The 26,961-nt window shown below is 41.6% G+C and overlaps 1 protein-coding gene across 3 annotated transcripts in view; it reads left to right on the top strand.

Moving 5' to 3' along the window:
- Positions 1 to 5,953: 5,953 nt before the first annotated feature.
- Positions 5,954 to 26,961, top strand: part of EDEM3 (ER degradation enhancing alpha-mannosidase like protein 3) — a 44,451-nt gene continuing 23,443 nt past the window's right edge. For 2 of the 3 annotated variants that reach the window (XM_072127946.1, XM_072127945.1), the window contains exons 1-11: positions 5,954 to 6,257; positions 7,668 to 7,713; positions 17,029 to 17,129; positions 18,557 to 18,596; positions 19,211 to 19,323; positions 20,111 to 20,264; positions 20,581 to 20,715; positions 21,013 to 21,118; positions 22,060 to 22,157; positions 23,990 to 24,115; positions 25,377 to 25,460. In XM_072127946.1, coding sequence (XP_071984047.1) covers positions 6,127 to 6,257; positions 7,668 to 7,713; positions 17,029 to 17,129; positions 18,557 to 18,596; positions 19,211 to 19,323; positions 20,111 to 20,264; positions 20,581 to 20,715; positions 21,013 to 21,118; positions 22,060 to 22,157; positions 23,990 to 24,115; positions 25,377 to 25,460 — 1,134 coding nt within the window. In that variant the 5' untranslated portion in view covers positions 5,954 to 6,126. The remainder of the gene's footprint in view (positions 6,258 to 7,667; positions 7,714 to 17,028; positions 17,130 to 18,556; positions 18,597 to 19,210; positions 19,324 to 20,110; positions 20,265 to 20,580; positions 20,716 to 21,012; positions 21,119 to 22,059; positions 22,158 to 23,989; positions 24,116 to 25,376; positions 25,461 to 26,961) is intronic. The other variant, XM_072127947.1, reaches the window with a different exon arrangement.

Genomic DNA, 26,961 nt, shown 5'->3' with positions numbered 1-26,961 from the left:
CCTCAGAATCTTTTTTGGCTGATATCTTGCTCTATGGGCAGCCCATGCACTTGTTTTTAATTCCAGCTTTTCCCTCATAATGTTCCCCACACATGTTATGCATGATGATTTTAGTGGTAATAGTTTAGGAGTTATGGAATTGCTTCCTGCTGTAGTGAAGCCACCTCTTATCTGTCGACAAAGGAACTGCAGAAGCCTATGGGACATTGGTGAAACTGAAATTTGGATTATGCCACATTTTCCTTTTATCTATAAATCAAGATGAGGATTTATACCTGTGACCTTTAGTGAGTAGGCCATCACCCATAGTTGGACTGTAGAGCATCTCTTCTCCCCACTCCATTAATTTTATGAGGGGGTCTGGGTTAGCACTGCTGGGATGTTGCTTGTCCTGGCCTCTGGCCTGTGTTTATAATAGCAGAAGAATAAAAAGAAGATTCTCTCTCTCATAATTTAGATCTTATCACCACATGTCCCCATTTATCTCTCCCTCATCCTGTTGGCTACCATCATTTCTCCATCATACTGTGGCTCCTTCATCTTCCCCTCATATTGTCATCCCATTATCTCTACCTAATATTGAGGTCCTTCTTCTCCCCTCATATTGTGGCCTCCCTTATTAATCCCTCACATTGTGCCCCTCTCGTCTTGCAGCCCCCATCTCATCTCCCTCTCATATTGCGGGCCCTTTACATCTCCCTCTCACCTGTTGTGCCCCCATCAACTCTCCCTTATATTGTGAACTTCCTCATCTCCCCCTTTATATTGTGGTCCCTCTTTCTCTAATAGTATGGCCTCTCAAATATTGACCCACCATCTCCCCCTCCTTATTGTGGCCCATTATTCTGCTCCTCATATTGCAGCCCCCTCTTCCACTTATATTGTGACCACCCTCTCATTCTGCCCTCATATTGTGGCTATGCATCTCCCCTTCATATTATGGCTTCCATGCTCTGGGCCTCCCTCATCTTGTGGCCCCTCATCTCCCCCTAATTACCGTTTTCCCTTTTTGTGGTCCACTCATCCTGTGGGCCACCATTGCCTCCACTTTATATTGTGCCCCACTCCTCTTTTCCTTGTTTCAACATAATTAAAAAATAATAAACATCAGATACTCACCTTCCCTGATCCCTGTTCCCCTTTTTCCACTGCTGCTCCTGTGGGCAGTTATGCCAGCAGACGTGATGACATCATCATTTTGAGCCTGCCAGCCTCTACACACAGCTTCAGCATGGGGACAGTGATGATGTTGATAGAGAGATGAGGGGCTAAAATATAAGGGATAGATGAAAAGGTCACAATATGAGGGGGATATGAGAGGGGCCACAATATGAGAATGGGATGAGATGGGTCACAATATGAGGGGGATATGAAGGAGACCACAATATTTAAGGGAAGATGAGGGAGACCACAATGTGAGAGGGTGATGATGAGGCCACAATATGAAGGGACCAAAAATGATGATGTGGCCACAATATGAGGGGAATTTTATTAGGCATGGGGAGCACTGCTCAGGGAATTTCATTTGTGGGTGAGCACTGCTGGGGAATTTTATTATTGGGTGTTTCTGTTGGGGACATTTAATTAGGGGGAGCTCTGCTGGGAATATTTTATGGGGCCTCCGCTGTGCACATTTCATGTTGGGGCACTACTGAGGGCATTTCATTAAAGGGGGGAACACTTCTGGGGGCATTTCAAGGGTGGGGGGGGGCTCTGCTATGGACGTTTCATTGGGGGGACCACTGCTGGGGGAACTGCATTGGGGGGCACTGCTGTGGACATTTCAGTGAAAAGCCCCACGACAAGGTGTGTTGGGGTTACTATAGAAAAAGGGGTGTTATAATGTCCCCTTTTCTGTAGCTGTCTTTTTATCAAAACATTAAAAGATGACTACAGAAAAATCAGCAAAATAGAGGGGGGATGCAGGAAGGACATTATATGGGATGGGGTTAGATATCGAGTATTTGTGGGGCACAAATTTTTTTAGCCCAATGACCATGGTAAGATGGGTTACCCAACCCCAGTCCCTGGAAAAAACAATGCACTACATGACCACTGTCATCATACTATGTGGAACTACAAGGGGTGGAGTAAAGATTGTGGCTGAAAGGATGAAGGATTGTAAACCAAGCACACTGACATCCTGGTGTGTTCCCCCACAGGCAGGATCAAGTCTTCTTAAATCTTCTTGTGCCCTGGTATTTACAAAAAAGGCTTTTTAAATTATACAAATGAACCGGATTTGCTCCAGGCTTCAAAGGTGTCAATGGAGCCTGGAACCCCTGGGGCTCATTTGCTTCATTTTTAAGCCTTTTTTTCTTAAATACCAAGGCATAAGAAGCTTAAAGAAGACTGGATCCTGCCAGAAGGGGCACACAACAGCATGTAATTGTGCTTGGTTTACAATTCTTCATCCTGGTGGTAGATGTCCTTTAAGACAGTAAAATGTATGTCTCTCTTTGTCCTTCAGTGATGGGACCCCCACAAATCAAGAGAACTGTCACGGGTGGTCCCGCGACCAATATCGCGAGTCGCGGGCTCACCTGTGCTCCCCGGGGCTCACAGGCGTGGTGCCGACGCGACTCACCTGTCCCCGCTCCGGAATCGCTGCCAGGTTCCGGCCGCGCGCGTCCCCGCCTCCTAGGGCACGTGTGCGGCATCTTCAGGAAATTTAAAGGGCCATTGCACCGCTAATTGGTGCACTGGCTGATCACTTCCCCTTTAAAAACCCTGCATCTTCCTTACACTCTTACCAGATCTTTGTGCCTCACAGCCTGAGAGAAAGCTATTCTGCGATTTGCCTGCGTTTTAGTGTCTCCTGTGTTCCTGACTCCCTCCGTGTTCCTGTGTTACCTGAGACCCTTCGTGTTCCCGTGTAACAGTGTTCCTCCGTGTTGCTGTCCTGTGTGCTGTGTACCCGTACCCTTCTGCTTGGACCTCCTGTTGCTGACCCCGGACCAGACTCTGACGTTGCATCTCTGCCGCCTGCCCTGACATTGTGCCTGGACTTTGACTACGAGATTGTCTGCCGTCTCTGTACTTCTACCTTGGCCGCCACTGCAGACAAATCACGCCTGAGGAACGACCTGGTGGTACCACCGGGCAGCTTGTCTAACCTGCCTTGCGGCGGGCTCTGGTGAAAACCGGGTACCAGGTAGTGGCTTGTGTCATCGTCTGCAGTGGTCCAGAGGATCCACACCTGCAAGCCTGACAAGGTAGAGAAACAATGCAGCCCAGTGGCTGCTCTATTCATCCCTATTTTACTGATGGACATGGCGCTTGTATGTCAGCGCCATAGAGATGAATTAAGCAGAACGGATGTTGTGTTCATCTGGGGTACAACGAGGGTGCAACAGTCACCCTAGGAGCCTTAAAAAAATAGTCAAAAAAGGTAAAAGTTAACAGTAATAGACACCTAAAAATGACTCCCCTACACACACACTTACCTAGAATGCATAAAAAATAAAATCATAAACATGTCCTCATCTTTCACAATGCCAGATCTATAAAAATATACACCAGCTGCGATGGAGAGGAGCAGGGGCGTTGCTAGGATGGTAAAACATCCGGGGCACGGGCCCCAACGCATATGTATAACACTTTCAGTAATGCCCACTCCCGTACACAACCTATACACAACACATACAGCTACATAAAACACAGGAGAAATCCCTACCTGTTACATCCAGTGCCAGGAGGTGCTTCCTAATATAACATGTTATAAAAGCCATAAAACCTATATACAGGCGGTCCCCTACTTAAGAACAACCGACTTACAGACGACCCCTAGTTACAAACGGAGCTCTGGATGTTGGTAATTGACTGTACTTTAGTCCCAGGCTACAATAAACAGTTATCACAGGTGTCTGCAATTAAGATTTATTGTTAATCCTGTTTCAATCCAACGTTTTTGTGCCTTTGTGGGGACACTTTATAATAAAGCTGACAATTACTGCCCCACCATAGTATAAGGCTCCATAATTTCACCCCCCCCCCAGTGTGCCACCTACCTAATAATGTTCCCTAATCTTGAACTAACAATTAAGAATGCAATTTACACTTAATAACTGTGCGCTAACTAAATAATGCCCTGCCTAATAATGCCCACATAAAGAATCCCCTCACCTAATACCTACACTAAGTAATGTCCCTCACAGCCCCCAATAAGATGTTCCCCAGAGCCCCCTGCAATGTACCCCACAGCCCTGACTAAGAATTCCACCACGGCCCCCCAATGTCATCACAGCCTCCGTTGTTCCCCACAACCCCACTACGAAGTCCCCCACAGTCCCCAGTAATGTCCCCCACAACCCTCCCCCAATGTCATCACAGCCCCAGATGTCCCCCACAGCCCCCAGTAATGTCCCCCACGACCCCCCCAATGTCATCCCAGCCCCCAGTAATGTTCCCAAAGCCCCCAAATAATGTCCCCAACGCCCCCTGTAATGTCCACCACAGCCCCCCAATGTCATTGCAGCCCACTGTAATGACCCCCACGGCTTCACTAAGAAGTCCCCCTTAGCACCCAGTAACAGCTTCCCCAATGTCTTCACAGCCCCCCAGTAATGTTCCCAAAGCCCTCTGTAATGTTCCCAGCACCCTAATGTCCTGACAGCCCCACTAAGAAGCCCCCAGTAATCTCTCCAGTAGCCCCCCTAATGTCTTCACATCCCCCTAATGTTCCCAAAGCCCTCTGTAATGTTACCCACAGCCCTCCCAACGTCTTCAGATCCCCCACATCCCCTCCAATGTCTTTGCAGCCCCCTGTAATGTCTCCAAAGCCCCATGTTATGTTTCCCACAGCCCCCCTAAAGCTACCAGTAATGTCCCCAAAGCCCCCTGTAATGTCCCCTACATCCTACCAATGTCTTTGCAGCCCCCTGTAAGGTCTCCCACATCCCCCCATGTCTTCACAGCCCCCAGTAATGTCTCCAAAGCTGCTTGTTGTGTTCCCCACGGCCCCCCCAAAATCTTTACAGCCCCTAGTAATATCTCCAAAGCCCCCTGTAATGTCCTCCACAGCACCCCTCAATGTCTGTAGAGTGTCTTTACTGTCCTCAAAGCCCCCTGTAATGTAATGTTCCATAGACACCAGTAATGAGAAGTCCACTCAATGTGCCCCCTCCCCCTTGCATAATTAAAAAAAGAAAAACACACCGATACTTACCTCTGTGTCTCCCATGGCTGCTCTCTGTTCACTCCAGCACTGAGGCGCGGTGACATCATCAGCCGGCGTCTCCTGCTCCCGGCGCTATAGTGAGCTGCTTGCAGCAGGAGACGCCAGGTGATCGTGTCTCCTGCTCCCTGTAGTGGAGAACGGTCGTAGATAGCCATGACAGTAGGGAAATTTGTCTGGACACCAATACATTCGGGGCACAGGTCAAAAGATCCGGGGCACGGGCCCCGGATCTTTTGACCTAGCGATGCCCCTGGAGAGGAGGAAGAGTGACCCCTCCCCATAGCGAGCCATTGCACGCGGACCGTAACACAGGGATAGGACACCGTCCTTGTGTACAGAACGGTTACGGTGCCGCACGTGCGGCCATTGCTTTCTATGGGGGACGTATACGTCCGCCATATTGTCGTGTGAATGTAGACTTACACAATGCTGTACACCGAAGAATAAAACATTTTGAATATGGCAATATTCAAATAATTTACATTTCTATAAAGCTGAGGACCTTTCTGCTACTCTGAATGGTATCCATAGCCTCAGTGTCTGGGTTCCACCTCAGCTCCCTCTCATTGTATTTTGAGCAATTCTCTAGGATGTGTAACACTTGGAGGTTCCCCTCTAAGGCCAGGGGCAGCACATGAAGGGCGCAGTCACCGAGAGGTTCTGTCATCCGCGCTACGTTACAAGAACTTCCCGGTGACCCCGCCCACCGGATCTCCGGGTCCACGTCACTGACACGACGCTCCGCGGAGCGGCCAGCTGATTGGCTACGAGGGGTGAGTGCCAGCGCGTCATGCTGGCTGCTGAAAGCCGGAAGCAGGCAGCGGCTGTGAGTGTGACAAGTGGGGGGTCGGCACAAAGCAGTCGCCAGTGACAGGCCGCGCGGTCCGGGATGTGTGCACACAGGGCCTAGCGTCCTCCGGCAGCCTCCCCGCCCTCCAGCATTAGCCATGGGCTGCAGAGCGGAACAGCCCCGCTTCTGGGGGGTGATATGGAGACCCCTGCTTGTTTACCTGCTGTGCCAAGCCTCGCGGGGAGCAGGGCATGCTGCCATGACCAAGGAAGAGAAGTCACAGCTCAGGTAAGTGGCACTGACTTGACACAGCTATTAGAAGCCACACAATGGGCTGCCAGTGTCTCCTGATATGTCACAGCTGCTTAAAGGAATTGTCCATTCTAGACCTGGTATGGTGACAGATTATGGACTGTCACTTCCTGACAGCATTCTGTAAAACAATAATGTAATTATGGAGTGTGCCCCTCTGCAGGATCTGCTCTTCTTTTAGCTTCTTATTCCCTTGTTTCTATGAAAGGCTTTGCAAATTATGCAAATTAGACTGGAGCTCCAGGCTCCATAGGTGTTAATTCAGCGTGGAGCCACTCAGGTTCATTTGCATCATTTGTACTTCCTTTTTTTGTAAACACAGGGGCATAAGAAGCTTAAAGAAGAGCGGATCCTGCCAGAGGGGCACACACCCACATGTCTGTGCTTGGCTTACAATCCTTCATCCTGGTGTTAGGTGTCAGTACAGGAGCCAAAAGAAAGCAAATCTGCTTTTTTCCCATAAACTGCGCCACATTTGCCAATGAATCATGAGTGGTAATGCAATTCAGCTTTAGTGAAATAAATGGCGCTAAGCTAAAATACCATACATTACCTATTGACAGGTATCCAGGACAACCCCTTTAACCCTTTCCCTGCTTGTCTTTTCTGGAAAGGTTGTCGTGACTGCTGCTCTGCTCTGTGTCCTGGCACTGGTTGTATGCGTCAGAGTCAGTACCCAGAGCAGAGCACCCAGGAGTGGTAAGTACTTGTCAGCTGTAAAGTATTGCTCCCGGGTCCTCTCCTGCTCCGTGTCCTAATGCATACAAGCAGCAGAGAAGGAACTGTATTGTGGTGCAGGGAGGAGAAGAGGAGCCAGGAAAGGGAAGATTTACTAATTTTTTTTTGTCTACTCTGTAGTCTCCAGTATTTTCTATGGGCTCTTCAGTATTATTGTTTTCCTGGAGTCTCCAACATTCGTCTGCTCTGGGGCTCTCCAAGTATTGACATCTATGGGGTAACCAGTATCAGTATTTTTCTGCTATGGGGTCTCCGGTATTATCTTCTTGGGGGGTCTCCATTATCATTGTCTGTTCTGAATGTAGTATTTGGTTGCTGGGATGCTATTTATTGGTGCATTGTGGTTGTTGGTGCATCTACGGTGCAGGTTACTGATGCGGCCCCTTAAAGTTGAGCAGTATGACGTTACGGCCCTTGGACAAATAAATGTTTCTGACCCCTGGCCGACATCCTTACATGAGATAGAACAGATATTTAAAGGAAATTACTACATTTTTATTATATGTTTGTGGAGTTGGAGTCGGTCCATTTTATCACAACTCCCAATCCACCAAAATTGTCTCCGACTCCACAGCCCTGATCAGTATAACACAGGACAGTAGATGTTTAATGACAGTGACTGTAGTAATTCCTGATCTTTTCTTCCAGGGTACAAGTTCAGGAAATGTTTGATCACGCTTATGGTAATTATATGGTGAGTATCACTATGAAGAATAAACTTGTATAAGTATTTGCACAGTAAACATAAAAAAAGAGATGTGATTAATTAGCTACTAAATCTGCTCCGGCCATTGCTCTTTGTTTTCACAACTGAATTGCCACCCCCTTGGCATACTCAAAATACAGAATTTGGAAGCCCATCCATGAGAGGCAACACAGCAATTATTGCTGAACTGTTTGTGTCTCTCATAACACTACAAGGATGACAGAGTCCTGCTGTCCCATAGTCAAAGATGGACAGCTCACTGGGTTTCAGGTGTTTGTGTTGGAGGGGACCTACCCTTCATCAGGTCCACAGTTAATACAAATCACGGAGAGGATTTTAGCGCTCGGGTGTATGTGCCAGTACTACTCTTGCCCTTCATATACCGGTAGTTGTCTCTATCGTTGCACAACCCAATAAGGTGAGCAATTCCTATTATTTCTACTCCCCAGAGTTTCTATACTCCATGGAGCCCCGGTGTTTTTTCTATTCTGTATCACTACAAGGTGTGTCTGTCATATGCGATCCCATAAATTTATAACATTTCATATAATCTTTAATTTCTCATCTGGCACTGTAATAGTCTTGGTTTGGTGAGACTTTCTGTTGTTGCCATACAGTAGCTTGGAAAAGCTTGAAATTGTAGTTGGTAAACTAAAAGATACTTACACAATTATATTTTCCTATTTACCAGAGCTTTATTGTGTCAAAATATGTAAAAGAAAAACACACAGGGGCACATTTACGAAGAACAGTGCAAACTGCACCGTTTTTTGGTGCACCTTTAACATTCTGTTGGACTTAGCATGATCATTGTGGCACACAGTCCGAAAGAGCACCGGAAAACCCCAATCAGTACAGAAATTTGTGTTGCATGATGCAAAGTGCAGCTGTGCCACAAAAAGGTCACATGCAACACAAATATGGTGCAGACACTTCCTAAATACCTGTGCATGCAGTTTGCACTGGAATGAGGGTACGGTCACATGTTGTGTTTAAAAACGCATTGGAATAGCTCAAGAGTGATTTGCCTAATTAAACAGCTGTTAACACGTGTGTTTACAAAACACAACAGTTAACATATTATTAACACAAACATTAACATCCCGGTTAACGCATGCAACATTAACATTTGCGTTTTGTAAACGCAAGTGTTAAAAGCTGTTAAATTGGGCAAATCACTCTTCAGCTATTGCAATGTGTTTTTAAACGCATGCGTTAAACGCGACGTGTGACCGCACCCTGAAAGATATATGAAGTTAAATGAGCCACAACAAACTCTCACCAGGTTGACCACATTTTCCTAAACTTATAGGGATATTTCTGCCTATCTTATAGAATTTGGGAAAGAGAAACACGTTGTCAACTAGGTCCATCTGGTTAAACTGGGTACTTCCTAGACATTTCTATGACCTTACAAGTGTAAAAATATAGGAAAAAAATATATATTTTATCATAGTGGCCTTGAATCAACTCCCTGATGATACCCAGAAAACATACCTATGCGGGGGGAAGTCTAGGAAACTTTAAAGTGTGAATGAAGAAATGATAGAACCTGAGACCAGAAAGGGGACACACTTGGGCAATCCTACACACAAAGGAGTAATGCTCCCACTCTGACATCAGAAACCCATCTGACGCAGCTATAGTCTTCCATTTATAACCCCTAAAATTCCTTAAATATCTGCTGGTACCCGGAGGCATCACCTATCAAGAGGTTATACAAAAATGTATGGGTGTTTCTTTGCTACAGTTTAGGGGTTTTATGAACTTACAAAAAATGGGTCGCAAAATTGTATTAACAACATCTGAAACAATAAATCATGTTTGAAAAGACAGATGTTATAGGGAAAATATGAAATTTATTTATTGAATATCAAACATAGAGATTAAAAACAGTTAAAAGCCCCATTGCTAGGGAAAACAGAACCAAGATCCCCCAGAGTCCAGCCCCAGTATAGAATTCATATATAATGTAACAGCAAATGATGATGTTAAAGGACAATAACGTTAATATAGAGTGCTGAATAAAAATAATATCACATTACCAAAAAGAAAGGAGGAAGCCCGCTTGACGGGCGATATGCGTGGGGCACATGTGATCTCCTGGTTCCTTCAGCCCTGCACCTTTTTTTTTTTTTTTTGGTAATGTGATATTATTTTTATTCAGCACTCTATATTAACCCCTTCGCGCACCCTGACGTGATACTACGTCATAGGATGCGGGACGCGGTAGCCGGGATCCCGGCTGTTTAACCCTATAGACACCGCGGTCATTGTGTCTATAGTGAATCGCCGCGGTAAGGACCCCAGGGTTGCCTTTACTAGAAGCCTTGGGTGATGCACGTGAAGTGGGGAATCTCGTTAATCACGGCGCTGCTTGTCCAGAAGCCACTCGCGAACTCACGGTAAGTAATTTTTTCTTAAAAACGTATTTATTAAATCACTACGCGTTTCGGTCCCGGTCTGGGACCTTCCTCAGGTGTAAAATACATCTACTTTTGGATGTGTTTGCATCCAGATATATACAATAAATGGTGGCTGACGTCAGAGTGACGTTTAGCGGAAATGACATCGCGAACCAACAGACACAATTTCTAAGATGAGTATAAATGTATAAAAACATAGAAATGCACATTAAAATACATAAAATCTATAAAGTTATATTGATTGATAAAATGTTCTGGAGTAGTGGTCTCGTGGTGATAAGGTGGCATGGGTTCGTGTGCTCGGCGATTTGTTTGCAGTAACTAGGCTCACGTGATTCCATGTTTACATGGCTGTATCGGGCTTTTGTGAGCCCTTGATAGCAGTGGGGGATTATCACACTGCTCTATTATGTGGTATGTATAAAAGTCTTCTCGCTATCAAACGAATTCTATTATTTTGTTTAAACCATCAGGCTGGAGGCTCTTAAGTTTATAAATCCAGAAGGATTCGCGTTTATTTAGTTGTTCCTGTCTATTTGTTATGTTTTCTGGAATCTGTTCGATGCCCATGATTTTGATGTCATGGAAACATTTTTTGTGTGATATGGTCAGATGTCTTGAGAGACTTTGTTGGAGAAACCCTGTTTTTGTTTTGAATCGATGTCCATGCGGAGGGACTGAGAGGTTCGTCCTACGAACAAAAAATGTTTCCATGACATCAAAATCATGGGCATCGAACAGATTCCAGAAAACATAACAAATAGACAGGAACAACTAAATAAACGCGAATCCTTCTGGATTTATAAACTTAAGAGCCTCCAGCCTGATGGTTTAAACGAAATAATAGAATTCGTTTGATAGCGAGAAGACTTTTATACATACCACATAATAGAGCAGTGTGATAATCCCCCACTGCTATCAAGGGCTCACAAAAGCCCGATACAGCCATGTAAACATGGAATCACGTGAGCCTAGTTACTGCAAACAAATCGCCGAGCACACGAACCCATGCCACCTTATCACCACGAGACCACTACTCCAGAACATTTTATCAATCAATATAACTTTATAGATTTTATGTATTTTAATGTGCATTTCTATGTTTTTATACATTTATACTCATCTTAGAAATTGTGTCTGTTGGTTCGCGATGTCATTTCCGCTAAACGTCACTCTGACGTCAGCCACCATTTATTGTATATATGTCTGGATGCAAACACATCCAAAAGTAGATGTATTTTACACCTGAGGAAGGTCCCAGACTGGGACCGAAACGCGTAGTGATTTAATAAATACGTTTTTAAGAAAAAATTACTTACCGTAAGTTGGCGAGTGGCTTCTGGACAAGCAGCGCCGTGATTAACGAGATTCCCCACTTCACGTGCATCACCCATATCTGCTTGTTGGTCCATCTTCCTGGGAGAACGGACTATCACACAGTCTCGTGGCCGTCAGCTTTCCAGATGCCCGAAAACACCTAAACATCTCCAACAGCAGAATTGCTTACCGTCACGCTCAGACTCCTCCAAATATCAGGTGAGAGTCAACATCTAGTATCACTTCACTGCTCCATTGGAGAAACACTTGAGTCTCTTTGCGCTTTTTGTCTCCTCTTTTTCCTACCACTCCGAGAGGAACACTCGGACCCAGCACCCATTCGTTTTACTAGAAGCCTGTTAGGATCGTGCTGTAAGTACGATCTACCAGTGCTGATGTCAGCCTATGCAGAATGCATAGGCTGACTATGTAATATGCTGCAATACATTAGTATTGCAGTATATTACAATGAACAAGTGATCAAATGATCACTTGTTCATGTCCCTCCCTGGGACAAAATAAAACAGTAAAAAAAAGTTAAAAAAAAAAGCAATTAAAAAAAATTATTAAAAAAGAATAAAAGTCCCTTGAAGTCCCATCCCATGCAATAATACAATAAAACATAAAAAAGTGAAAATCACCAAAACATATTGGGCATCACAATGTCCGTTACAACCCGTACAATAAAATAAAATCATCACTGAACCCGTACGGTGAACGGCGTAAAAAAAAAACTTGCAAAAACTATGAAATTTTCACATCTGACCTCATAAAAAGCACATAAAAAGTAATCAAAAAGTAAAATTTACCCCGACATGATACTAAGAATAAGTACAGCTTGTCCCGCAAAAAATAAGCTATAAACCAGCTTTGTAAACAAAAAAATATAAATATTCTGCCCATTGTTACATGACGATACAAAAACAAGCAAATTTCTCACAAAATGAGTTGTATATTCTGCAAAACAAGTTCACCATAAAAAAGCCATATAAATGGGGTATCGCCGTAGTTGTGATGACCCATAGAATAAAGATAACACATTATTTTTATGGTATGGTGAACGTCCGGCGACAAAAATGCTAAAAAACATAAACAAGAATAAATGATTTTTTTAATAACCACCAAGAAAGAGTTAATACAATCTGATTATCAGCTATTGAGCACCCTGTAAATGATGTCCCTGAAAAGTGGATTTCATCCTCAAAAAAAAATAATCCCCCATATGTCCAAATTACATAAAAAATAAACTTTTTATAGCCTGTAAAATGTGACATTGCAGATCTGCTCTGAATGGCGCTGCTTCCGTTCTATGCCCGGTTGTGCGCCCATACAGCAGTCACCACCACATATGGGGCATCCTCATACTTGGGAGAAATTGGGTATCAAACTTTGTGGAGTTATTTGTCATTTAATACTTTGTAACGGTTTAATTTTTGGCCAAAATTAATACATTGTCTAAAAAAATTACAGCTTGTATATTACACCTTCATATTGTTTTAACCCATGTGAAGCATCTAGAAGCATCTAAAGGGTTAACACACTTCTTAAAGTTGATTTTTTACACATTACAGGGGTTATCCGGGTTTAAAAATTTTTTTATGGCCGGGCTGGGGAGGGCTAGTTAAACATAATAAACATGTACTTACCACCTCCGGCGCCGCCAATGTCCCGCGCCGCGGTCACTTCGATCCGTGCCCCTGTAAACAAACGGGCACGGAAGCCGCGCACAGGGAGCTTCCGGTCCGCGTTGTGGACGGCTCCTCCCATCCGTCCCTATCTCTCAGCGTTGTAAGCGCTGGGAGATGGTGCGCATGGGAGCTTCCGGCCGGCCGGAAGCTCCCTGTGCGCCCTTGTACTGAAACCGGCGCACGGAGAAGACGGGCCGCGGTGCGGGACATCGGCAGCACCGGAGGAGGTAAGTCCATGTTTATTATGTTTAAATAGCCCTCCCCAGCCCGGCCATAAAAAAATTTTTAAACCCGGATAACCCCTTCAAGGGGTGTAGTTTCTAAAATGGCATAATTTATGGGGTTTTACTGCTGTTTAGGCCTCTCACAGTCAGTTAAAGCTGAGCAGGTGCCTCTAAATTAGGGTTTTGGCGATTTTCATAAAGATGAGAAAAATTGCACCCAAAATTATGAACCTCCTAACAATCTAGAAAAGAAAGAGGATGCACAAAACCCTATGCCAATATAAAGCAGACATTAGGGAAATGTTAGTTATAAAGTTCCTTGGGTGCTATGACTATCTGCCTGAAAAGCAGAAAATTTTGAACTTTGAAAATGAAAAATTTTCTGAATTTTTTTTTGCCAAATTTAAATTTTTTCATAACTAAACACAAAAGATATCATCCAAATTTTTCTATTACTTTGAAGTACAACGTGTGACGGTAAAACAATCTCAAAATCCCCTGGATATGTTAAAGCGTCGCGAAGTTATAACCTCCTATAATGACACAGGGCAAATTTAAAAAATCAGGCCTAGTCCTAAACGTCTAAAATGGCATAGACACGAAGGGGTTAACATCATCATTTGCTGTTACATTATATATGAATTCTATACTGGGGTGGGACTCTGGGGGATCTTTGTTCTGTTTTCCCTAGCAATGGGGCTTTTAACAGTTTTTAATCTCTATGTTTGATATTCAATAAATAAATTTCATATTTTCCCTATAACATCTGAGTTTGGGGGTTTTATGCAAAAAAAAAAAAAACTCTGCAGGTTCTGATACACAGAAGTTTATTCAGGAGAGGATAGAAATATATTTTCTTTTGGATTTAATTCTCTTTTTGCATCAAAGATGGCAGTGGTACTTTCCTGTGTGTGAAGCTCCCCCTTACAACCATATTCTGTCCGGTGATGTGCAGCACTGAAGCCAATATCATTAACCCCTTACCGCTCTGCGCCGTAGCTGTACTGCGCTGAGTCCCGCGAATAGCGCTCAGCGTAGTACAGCTACTGCGCAGAGACGATGCCGGTTCAGCGCTGTATAGCAGCCGAACCGGCATCGTTAGCCGCGGGATTTCAACGGTAATCTACCGTTGACATCCCCGGCTAACACCCGCGGTCGGAGTGGGCTCCGATCGCGGGTGTTTAACCCGTTAAATGCCGCGGTCAACGCGACCGCGGCATTTAACATGCCTTCTGGGGGTCTTTACATCACAATCGGCCCCCCCGCACCGTTTTCGGGGGGGCCGATTGCTGTTTTGCCACCTCTGGGGTCCGATCGGGACCCCAGAGAAGCCTTGAGGGTTTACCTTTAAGATGGCGTCTGTGACGTCATCTTAAAGGCAAAGTGTCAGCCTATGCATCTGCATAGGCTGGCACTGATAATACCCTGCAATACATTAGTATTGCAGAGTATTATCAAGAACAAGCAATCAGATGATTGCTTGTTCATATCCCATGGTGGATCATGTAAAAAAATGTAAAAAAAATGTTTTTCAATAAAAAATTACTTTATAAATCACTAAAAATGCCCATAAGCCCCAAAACATATAAAGAGACATATAACACTCAAAAAAGTCTAAATCATAACACAAACCCCACATATATAGTATCACCGCGTCCGTAACAATCCATAGAATAAAACTAAATAACTATTGAACCCATATGATGAACGGCGTAAAAAAAAAACGCCAAAAACCCGCCAAAAATTATGATTTTTACCTATTATATCCCACTAAAAATGCAATAAAAAGTGATCAACAAAACATATGTACTCCAGAATGATATTGTTGCAAAGAACAACATGTCCCGCAAAAAACAAGCCATCAACCAGCTCTGTAGCCAAAAACGTAACAATGTTATGCCACTTGGAAGACGGCGATGCAAAAATGATAGATTTTTCCCCACATTAGGGTTTTATTTGGCAAATTTAGTAAAACATAAGAAAAAATATTCATGTCTGGTATCCCCGTAATCGTATCGACCCATAGAATAAAGATAACATGATTATTAGGCTATACGGTGAACACAAAAAAAAAAAAAAGTAAAAAATCCAGTACAGAATTGATGCTTTTCTACTCATGACCTCAAAAAAAGTTCCAAAATTTTCAACAATAGGTGATACCAACCCCAAAATGGTAACACTGGAAAAAGCATCTCGTCCCGCAAAAAAAATGCCGTCACATGGCCCAAATAACGGAAAAGCGAAAATGTTATAGCCTTCAAAAGGGGGCAACGAGGAAACTAAAATCCTGGCAGCTGCAGGGTGCTCCTTCCCTTCTGCGCCTTGCTGTGCCCCCATAACACAAGTAATGTCCACATGTGGGGGGTCGCTGCACTCAGGAGACATTGTAGAACAAATTTTATGGTGAGTTTTCTCTTTTTATCTTTTGGAAATGTGTAAATTTTAGGGCTAAATGAACGTATAACCGACAAAATTTGACCATTCTAAATTTCACCGCCATTTTGATTCAATTACTATGAAGATCTCAAGGGGTTAACAATCTTTGTAAATGCTGTTTCTGATAGTTTGAGGGGTGCAGATTTGAAAATGGGTTGGTTATATAGGGGGTTTTGTTGCTAAATATGTAAAATTTGATTTCAAACAGTATTTATCCCCAAAATAGTCAATTCCGAAAATACGGAAAATCGCTATTCGATTTGTAGTCCGCGTGACGTCAAAATAAATTATCCAAACATTTCAAAAATTATGAAAATGTTAAGTAGACAAATGGGAAATGTTATTCTGCAAGTTATTTAGGTGGTAAATCTATCTGCCTGAAAACGCGGTGATTTTGAATTTCGAAAATGGCAAATTTTTCTAAAAATTCATCACTTTTTTCTTTTTTTTGTAAATAAACGCAAAACGTATCAGCCAAAATTTACCACTAAAATGAAGTACAACATGTGGGGAAAAAACAATATCAGAATCGCTTTGATAAGTAACAGTGTTCAAAAGTTATAACCATATAAAGAGACGCAGGTCAAATTTCAAAAAAAAGTTGCGAGCCTTAACCTGCAAACAGGCTGCGTCCTTAAGGGGTTAATGCAGCTCATGCTTCATCTAACATGGATTTTTCCTGTTTAGTTTTGGGGCGTTGTATTTATAAGTAATCGCTGACTTAATGGATTTTCCAGAACTGAAGAAGTGTAGAAGGTCTCATTTGTTGATGTCACCTTTTATTCCATGGGCCCTTCACTCTTGTACAAATGCACCTGCTCTCGTTCTCAACGCGTCTCCCCTGAGGAACCCATGAGGGCGCATTTCACGTATAGTCAGCTGCTGTTATCTCACTGGCACAAGCTGGTTAAACTGCCAGTTGCTCTATCAGGGTCTTGTTTTCATTGTACAGCTTCTTATGCTGTTAAGTCTTACAAAGATATTTCTATGAGCTAAGTCTAATGAGGTGCAGAGCTACTCCAGTGCTTTACATGGAAGAATATATATACGCGATAGATGATTGACCGCTGACAGTCAGTGAGACGACCCATAGACTACTAAGCAGTCACTTGAACTTTGACATGAAGTAACTTGAAGTTATCTGAATTATGAATGAAAAATGCTCATTTCCACTGAGTTTGAATGTGTAACCATTTGCTCTTGACCACCCAGCAACATGCCTATCCTGCTGACGAGCTTATGCCTTTAACCTGTCGAGGTAGAATACGTGGCCAGGAACCAAGCAGAGGAGATGTGGATGATGCTTTGGGAAAGTACGTTCTGAATTTTTTTTTTTTTTTAATTACCTAATTAATCTTCCCCAATCAATTCTCTTTAGCTGTGAGATGACGTTTGTCAATTGTGACAAATCAAGTCCTTTTAACACTTGTGATTTATTTTTGTGAATATTAGAATATTGTTAAATCCAGTTATATTGGCAGGATATAAGACCTGCACCAGTAACTTCTGCTTCTTTGCTAGACCATCCACAATGTAGTAACTTTTCAACAACCCTGCAGTTTGGACTTGACAACTTGAGTTGCAGAAGATACAATATTACCACTTTGTATATTTAATGCATATTTATATATACCATATATTACAGCATGTGGAGCAATGTATTATAGGATGCTGCTAAGGATTCGCAGTTGTTGTGCGAATCGGCATGTGTCAGAGTAGAGAAATTGGAGGACTAATAAGTGAAGCTGCTACTATACCGAAATTAATTCTTGTCCCCAATTCCAGTTATGAAAACCAGCTGCCAATCCATTTTCACCCCACATTTCTTATCACAAAAGATTATTAAAGACATTATTAATGTTTCTATTGGCTACAAAAATGAGAATTGATTGGTGATATTTTCAAGTTTCTTTCTGAAAAACACATTCATGATGTAATGTTGTATTGTATGTAATATTATCTTCTGCTTTCTGGGTATTATTGCCCAGAATTGTCGCATTTGATATTTTGTGTGTTATTTGTGATTTTTCTATAACCTTAGCCTACCCATTCCCACTGTAGACTTCTTCAGCACTTAAGATGTTCAGATTTCTGGAGTGTGATATTTTAGAAATTTTCAAAATTGGGCTCAAAATCACTCCTTCTTTGCCTTCTGTTGTAGGAAGCAGTTAAGGACTGTGTATCACATTCTCACTAATGGTTAAAGTGGTAGAATGAGCACAGATTGTGAATGGAGCGGCCGGGATAATGCTCTTCTGCCTTTCCACCCATTCGTGAAAGGTTGGGATCCTGTTCTAGTGATGGTTAGGTATCCTGGCAGTCGGACCCTCATAGATCAGATACGTATCTCCCATCATATGGTTAGGGAGAATGTAAATACTTGGGAAAACCACTTTTATGAAGACTCTAAACATGTAGCTTTTCATTTATTTACTTGCACCTTAACAAGTCCCCAGATAAATTGTAACCCTTTCCTATTCTAAAGATTGTCTGTCACTTTCTATGATGGCAAAACTTCTCTAAGGTCTCTAAATACAGACTCCGATAATTGGTTTCATTGGCATAAGTCTTTTACTTGGTTGTGTCTAATGCACATGTTTGGTGCTTTTAATATGTACTTTACATTTCCTTAGAATGCACATTGAATGGGCTCTTGTATGGTGGTTGCGTTGTACCTGATATAGAGCACAAAATATATAAACAGTTACATTTTTCTATGTTTCTTTTTCCTTTTGTGCAGGTTTTCATTAACATTAATTGATACACTCGATACATTGGTGGTAGGTATCTTTTTTTTTTTTGCTTTGCAAATACTACAGTATAGATGTTTGTAACTTCATAGTTTATATGTGAATATAATGTTTTATTTTAGGAGCTGTAAAAAAAAACATGCTCCATTTTGTGTGAGATCCAGAGTATTGGGTTAGCACTTTAATCATTGAGGGTCCACAGCTTTGTTGATATTTACAAGTCATTCAATTTCATAGATTGTAGCAACAGGTAGTGGTACCAGAAAATTGATGAACATTGTAACAAAAATTAGACTCAACCGTTTATAGTCGGGGTGCATCTAGTAGGAGATTTAACACTCTTTGTGCTTGACACAAAAGTCGGAGTCAAAACTGACACATTTCCTTATAAGATGAGTGTCTCAAAATTTATTTGAACATAAAAAATATTTAGAGATAGAAACTGATATATATTCAGGATTTAAGGGAGTAGTAGCAAAGGCACAGAAATAGTCCCAGCGTATAGCAGTCATTATTTATAGGGAATATTTTGTGGCTTGCAATATGTACACAGGCCATATATTTACAAGGGGCTTCCATAGTAATAAGGTCTAGCATTGGTATATGACTTTTTCATGTTGCTAGTATTTTCTTTTCTATCTCAGGTACTAAACCGCACACAGGAATTTGAAGATGCAGTAAGAAAAGTAATTAATGATGTCAACTTGGACAATGACATTGTGGTTTCTGTCTTTGAGACAAACATCCGAGTGTTGGGGTATGTACACCTATGATTTTAATTTGTCCAGCTACTATGTAGATGGATTGCTGTCTCAATAAATATTCAAAATCATCTGAGCTGTAAAGCCTCAAGTTTAAGCATCTATCGGGCATTCAAGGGGTTGTTCACTTTAAGCAAATTTTAGCAAATGATTGATATTGTTTGTGCAATGATCGATACTTGCTGTCATCCAATAGAAAGTGTCATTGTTTATTTCCGTTGAATAAGCCCCCCCCCCCACGTCCCTGGTCATGAGATGTCTCACAGAGGTGGCTCATTATAACGCAGAGAGGTTACTTACTCTCTGTGATATTAATAATTTGTGCACCTCTGTGACATCACATGACCAGGGATCGGTGTTTATCCACAGGAAGTAAACAATGAAGGTTCCCATAGAAGGACAGCAAACAAAGATCAAGAAAATTGAAGTACTGATTGTTTAATGAAAAGTTGTACAAACAATATCCGTTATTTAGTGGCATTTGCTTACAGTGAACAATCCATTTAATGGAAATTCAAAATCGAGCATGACAAGCCAGGGACACTCATAGATCTAGACACTGTGACTGTGGTAATCTTCTTGTATTTGTTTTCCGTGGCTTCATAGCTTCTAAAATCAACTTTTAGAATTGTGCATGTATATCTAGGATGCTAACACTTTCTTGAAACATCTATGCAGAGATGTTGCAAAGGGTGCAGGTGTTCTTTCTGATTTAGCGTTTTGGAATAAAAATATGCACTTTAATTTTGGATGTTTTCTTAAAGTTCTTTCCCTTTTTTTCAGGGGTCTTCTTGGTGGACACTCAGTTGCTATCCTTCTAAAAGAAAAAGGAGAGCGGATGCTATGGTACAATGATGAACTCTTACACATGGCTAAAGAGCTCGGGTACAAACTTCTCCCAGCTTTCAACACTACAAGTGGTCTTCCTTACCCAAGAGTAAGTATTGACATGCAAATGAATAATACATTTTCCAAATATGTTTGGTTACATCAGCTGACTCAGGCTTGTACTATCTAATATTTCATTGTGAGAGGTGTTCATAGATATCTGTAGGTAAATCATTCTTGACTACATTGTGATCTGATAACGGGTAAGTGTTGCAGCTTTTGTTTTAGCAGCCATAAGCTGAAATGCTGCTTATTTCTCTGCAGAACAAAGGTGAAGGAGTTGTAGCTGAAGACATATATATGCAGCACTGTGGGGAATAAAAAGTTCTTTTATGCATTTTATAATTCCTTTGTTTTTACGTAAGGTTAACCTGAAGTTTGGAGTCGGAAGGCCCGAGGCTCGTACAGGTACTGAGACAGACACCTGCACAGCCTGTGCTGGGACCCTTATCCTGGAGTTTGCTGCTCTCAGCCGCTTTACTGGAATAGCCATATTTGAGGTTTGTCCTTACAACATTTTGTATTTTGATCTCTTTTCTTATATAAAGAAATAAATCTTTATTCTCTTATTTTCCATGTCTGTAAAGTTCCACAGTCCATTTGTATAGTTGACTCTCCATTTATGCCAATTCATGTACTTCCTGATTGGCTGCGCTATAAGTTTTCTACAAGCAAATTCAACTCTTATCCCTTAGTTTTCTTATATTTGGGCAAATACTTATCAGTCCTGTACAATACCAGGAACAAATTAGAAAGTAAAAAGAGCAACTAAACAACTTTCCTTTATTTTTCTCCAGGAACATGCCCGAAAGGCCCTAGACTTTATCTGGGAGAAGAGACAGCGCAGCAGTAATCTGGTGGGTGTAACGATAAACATTCACACTGGAGACTGGGTGCGTAAAGGTAAATATGAAATGCGCTATGCTCCAGATTAAACACATGCAAATGTCACAGGATTTTCTTATTTGTCCTCTGTTGGATTTGGATTTGAGATGCAGAAATTTAAAGTTTAATCTAGAGCTTAAACTTTTCCATTACACTGACAATATCCATAACCTCAGAATGTCAGGCATATGAGAAGGAAAAGGGAAAACTAGTGGGCTAGTGGAATGCACATTGTTTGTGTAATCACATACACTATGATCAAAACACTCATTTTCATGGAACAAAGAAGTAAAGTTATATTGGTCCTCATAGTCCAACAGAAGACTATGGGGCAGATTTACTTACCCGGTCCGTTCGCGATCCAGCGGCGCATTCTCTGCGGTGGATTCGGGTCCCAAGCAACACTTTTTTTGTTTTAAATGCGGCGTTTTTTCCGAATCCGTCGGATTTTCGCTCGGCCACGCCCCCCGATTTCCGTCGCGTGCATGCCAGCGCCGATGCGCCAAGATCCCGGGCCAATACAGGGAAAGTCGGCGCAAATCGGAAATATTCAGGTAACATGTCGGGAAAACGCGAATCGGGCCCTTAGTAAATGACCCCCAATGACTTCAGATGAGCACAACCATCTGGATGAGATCCTCTCTTGTCTACAATAATGCTATGTAGGGATTGGGCAGTCCTTTGGAGCAGGCAAGGTGTTTTTTTATATCTAAGATGAGGAGTTGTTACTTTTTCTTGTAGCACATGTATTTTTTACACTAAAGTGTTTTTTTTGTTTGTTTGTTTTTTTTTTTTTATCCAGCTGTCCAATTACATCACTGGCATTAATATTCATACATATTTCATAAAAATACATATTTTTATGTAGTACAATTCTTTTCACTTCTCTGTACTTGAACAGTGTAGCCACAACCCTGTTTTCATGTATGTATATGTTACAATGTATATTCTCTTTTAAGACAGTGGAGTTGGTGCAGGAATAGATTCTTACTATGAATATTTACTGAAGGCCTACGTACTTCTTGGTGATGACAACTTTTTGGAAAGATTTAATACAGTAGGTGGATGTAAAGATGTATACAATACATTTATATATTTCTGTGAATTTTTATGATTCTAGATGGAGGGCACTTCAATGGGCGGCATTCCTGATGCCCAAATAAATCCTTTGTGCAGGTCATACATTATTCAGTGATTTGCATTTCCACTCTTCAGGTCTTCGTTTTTGAAAAGTCACACATCGATTCATGTTGTGTTCTAATACTACTTAATAATAATTTCTTTATATAGCGCACACAAATTATGCAGTGCTGCACAGAGCTTGCCAAATTGGTCCCTGTCCCCAGTGGGGCTCACAATCTAATCCACACTTCTTGATTATTTATGCTAAGTAAAGTTTTATGGTGACACAGTGTTGCGTTACCCTCATTACAAGTAATAATAGTGAATGTGGTCTTTGTATTACTTTTTGAGGAGACATAGAAGCATTGGAAGCTTTGGCATTGCCATATGTCGTGCTGTAGTTCTGTCCTAAATAATATACAGGCAGTCCCCCGGTTATATATAAGATAGTTTCCTTGGGTTTGTACTTAAGTTGAATTTGGATGCAAGTCGGAACTGTATATTTTATAATTGTAGCTCCAGGCAAATTATTATTATTATTTTTTTTTTGTCCCAGTGACAATTGGATTTTATGCTGTAATTGGGCCAAGGATTAACAATAAAACTTCATTACAGACACCTTAAAGCTGATCATGGCAGCATGGTAGTAAAGTAAAACATCTGGAGAGCTGCACCAGAGGTCACAGTGGGTAGAGAGGTCCGTCTGTATGTCGAGGGTCCTTAAGTAGTGGACTGTCTGTAATTATAATCGCACATAAAGACTAACCACACTAGGCCCTAGGTTCTGTTTCCTGCCCCTGCTATTCTTTTACATGGCAGCTGTGGCACAGTTGTGTTTCATAAGTCTTTCCTGACCACCGAGGAAAATGCTGTGGCCATGTGACTCCTGGCTATAAGGCTACTTGCCCACACCAATGTTGTCTTTATCTGTGCGATATCCTTTTTTTGTTAACAGATGGAACACTGACACATTCTTTTTAATGAACCGTGAATACGTTATTCCACATATTTTTGTGGAGCAGTTCCTATGCAAAGCCATGTTTGTGGTTTTGGACTTTCCATAGAAGTCTACGAGAATGTGAAATATACCACTGGTGTCATTCATGTATTGTCAATATTTGTGAATCAGTTGCTAGGTAACACAATCATATGACCCTTGACACTTCAATGGGTGAGAAAAGCTAGTGACATTTGTCAGTTTTTCATATATATTTTTTTTTTTTTGTGGGTCTGCAAAAACACATTTCACACACTGCCCGCTTAAAGGGAACACAGATCTATTGTTTGTACATGTTTTGGACTGTTTCCTAGGATCATTTATGGTCAGATATGCATTCAAATATGGTAATCTTCCCTATTCGTCTAAAAAGTCATCTTCCATCTTTATTATTTGGAACAAAGACTTTTTTTTTTTTTACCCATTTTTGTTAATATCAATTTATAAATTGTTGACTTTCAAGCCTAATGATGTTAACCATTCATTTAAACTAGACTCAAAAAGCCTGTACTCTGGTGTCTTCTGGGGTTTCTACAACTTCCTTCATGCAATAGTGTTGCAGATTGCACTATTTCATGCAATCTAAAAAAGTGTATATAGGTTGTGTGATGTTGTCCTTATATAGATATATAATGTCTAACATATGCTAGGGGCATTGGGTACAGTGTAATCTCCTTAATCCTAACAAAGTGCAGTGAGGCTGTGGATTTCTCATCAGTTGTGATGTTATTCTGTATTAACTCTGTGGTAACTGCTCTCTCGATATTTAGCATTACGATGCCATCATGCGGTATATCAGTCAGCCACCACTGCTGCTCGATGTTCACATACACAAACCCATGCTCACAGCAAGAACATGGATGGATTCCCTGCTTGCATTTTTCCCTGGTCTTCAGGTATGAATTGAAACCGTTGCGTATAATCTTTTCCAGCATATATTTAGATTAAGATAAAAATATATTGTATATTATATTAAACTCTAATGGTGAGTTTATTTTAGTATCTTTAGAATTTTATAATTCTTTTCTTGGGCACTGCATAGAAGTGGGATCTTATGTGAGAAGAGGAAGGTTTTTTCCAACTCTACATCAGTTAGTTCAACAGAAAGTGCTTCTTCCCAAGCCCTAATAAAACCTGGTCTACCTTGGGTAGCATCCTCAAGCAGCACACTATATAAAAAGGAGAGCCCGTGGGCTGAAGGAGAAGACATTCGAAAGAGGGCTACCAAAGCTGTAGGGGATGACCCAAAATCAGTTGTCTATGATCTAGCCACACCATGTCTGGAATGTCTGGATGAGAAGCTTGCATGGACTCCAGAGGAGGGATGGAAGAGCCTAGACGAATGTCTGATGAGACTTCCCAACTAAGGAATCTCTATCTACCTACCCCAGAGGTGGAGGCGTGGTTGTGAAACAATGGAGTCATGGGTCCTCTCTTCCTAATAATAACCTTCTTAGTATCTAGTTAGTCCTGGGTGAAGAAAATGTAGGGAGAGGACAAGGAGTGGGTGAAGTCTTGGGGTCGCAGATTAGCCGGGACCAAGGGGAGGTAGCAGGGTGTCGGAAATCTGAGGTCAAGTTCCAGTTAAACCCACTGTTAAGATGCCGCATGGTAGATCCAGTCAACGAGTCATTGAATAATAGCCTTCGTACAATATATCCTAGTGTCAGGGAGGCCCACAACACCCCTGGACTTTGTATGCGATAACACTGCAAAACTTATGTGGCTAGAACCACCCCCTTCCCCCTAGATTAACCTCCGCAATGTTGTATGAAGGCTCGAGAAAAAGGAGTTTGGTCTAAGAATCGTCAAGATCTGATATAGGTACAGAAAGGAGGTATTATGTCTCTTAAGAATATAAATAGAACCGGACCAGCATAGATGGTGGCTCTGATACTGGGCGAGTTCTCCAATAGGTTTCTAGTATAATAAAGTAAATTCTGTGACTTTGTAACTTGCATACAGTAGATAATGCTAGGGGCAGAAGGCACTGTCCCCTGTATAGCAGCAGACTTTTACAATGGAGGCAGCTTTCTGCTCTAATCGTCCCCTACATAGTGTAGGTCTTGTGTGTGTGGTTATAGGCTATTACTATAATTTGAGCATGGTAATGGCAATTTTACAATTTTTTATGTCATCTTATTTTATATTTTTTAGGTTTTAAAGGGGGACATAAGACCTGCTATAGAAACACATGAAATGTTATATCAAGTCATAAAAAAACACAACTTCCTGCCAGAGGTAAGGTTATGGATCTTAGTAGTTGTGACCAATAAATGGGAAGCTTAGGAACACAAAAACTTCAGCACAAATAAAGATATATGTATACAAAGGCAGTGGGTTTCACAATTTCGCTGCTAATCGCCAGAAAGTTGCGTCTGACTCCCGCTTGGTGATCAAAACAAACTTGGTGCAACCTTAGCCTTACATTTTGCCAGTGGAGTAATAATGTCATTTATGAGTATTTTTAGCTGAGGAGGAGTATCTTGAGTAACACAAATAACTTGTAGGCGTTTATAGTGTTAGTAGGTGGCTATTTATGACAGAAAATGATGACTTTCTCTGTGTTTTTTTTTTTGTGTGCTTAAATAGCCAAAAGACACACAGTAATTTTCCATCATGAGTCAAATAAAGGTTGTACTACCTTCATTGGTTGTTGAGTTGTGAAAACTGGCATCTTTCTTTTTTTTTTTTTTTTTTCAAACTTATTTTTTTTTTTTGGTGGGAGAGAATTTTTTAAATAGATTTTGATGCAATTCCCCAATGTTATTAGGGAAGCCGTTATCTTATGGTAACACCCCATAGGATCATTATTGTCCGTGATCTATATACAGAGAGGATTCACAGTGCATTTTCTCTGTTGGACTATTAACCATCTCTGCTCTGTGATATCAGTCCCTTCACAGTGCAGGATCGGGCTGACGGCTCAATCCTCCCAATGGTACTGTGTGCAGGTGCCGACACTGCCATAGGGTCGCCAGGGTCATGGGACTGGAGCAACAGCAGCTTTTACTAGATAACTTATCTCTTGTTGCATGACCTTCTAATGAGCCGGGAACTGCAGCAGTGAGGAGCTTGAAGAGGCTGCAGTTTGCGGCACAGCAGTGTCCAATGTCTATGACACTTGTACATGCTTTAATGCTATTTCTTCTAATAGGAAATGTGCACAGTTTCTGGTGAGAAACCTAAAAATGCTATAATGACCGTTCAAAGGTTTTCAGTTCTATTCTTACAAGTATGGAAATCACTATTAGGAATATAGCTGTTTGAGGGCTCTTCAGGTTTACCCAGACCCTTGCTACCAATACAGATTGGCTTAATACCCTTTTTCCCCTAAAATAGGACATCCCCTGAAAATAAGACCTAGTACAATTTTGTTGAATCTTAGAACTATAAGGCTTCCCCTGAAAATAAGACCTAGTGGCAGACATCTCACCCCAAGCCGTACATTAGTATTAGTAGATATTTTAGATGCTGCAATAGGTTGTGACATGGGTGAAGAATTTGCGGAATAAAATCACTGACTGTTGCATGACAAATGCGCTACAAGCAACTACTGGGACATGAAGTGGTCATTTAAGAAAAGTTATTACTAAACATGAGAGATTGGGGCCAAATATTCCAATAGTTTAGAGTGTGGTGAGTTATAAGGATGTTTTAGAAGTTGATTTCTAAACATTTTTAAAATGTAAATTCTTGTTCATGGAAAAATAAGAATCCCCTGAAAATAAGACCTAGTGCC

The sequence above is a fragment of the Engystomops pustulosus genome, chromosome 10 (assembly GCF_040894005.1).
Source record: "Engystomops pustulosus chromosome 10, aEngPut4.maternal, whole genome shotgun sequence".
Classification (NCBI taxonomy): Eukaryota; Metazoa; Chordata; class Amphibia; order Anura; family Leptodactylidae; genus Engystomops; species Engystomops pustulosus.
Note: the sequence above shows the minus strand (reverse complement) of the source record. Positions and strands in the feature narration are given on the sequence as shown.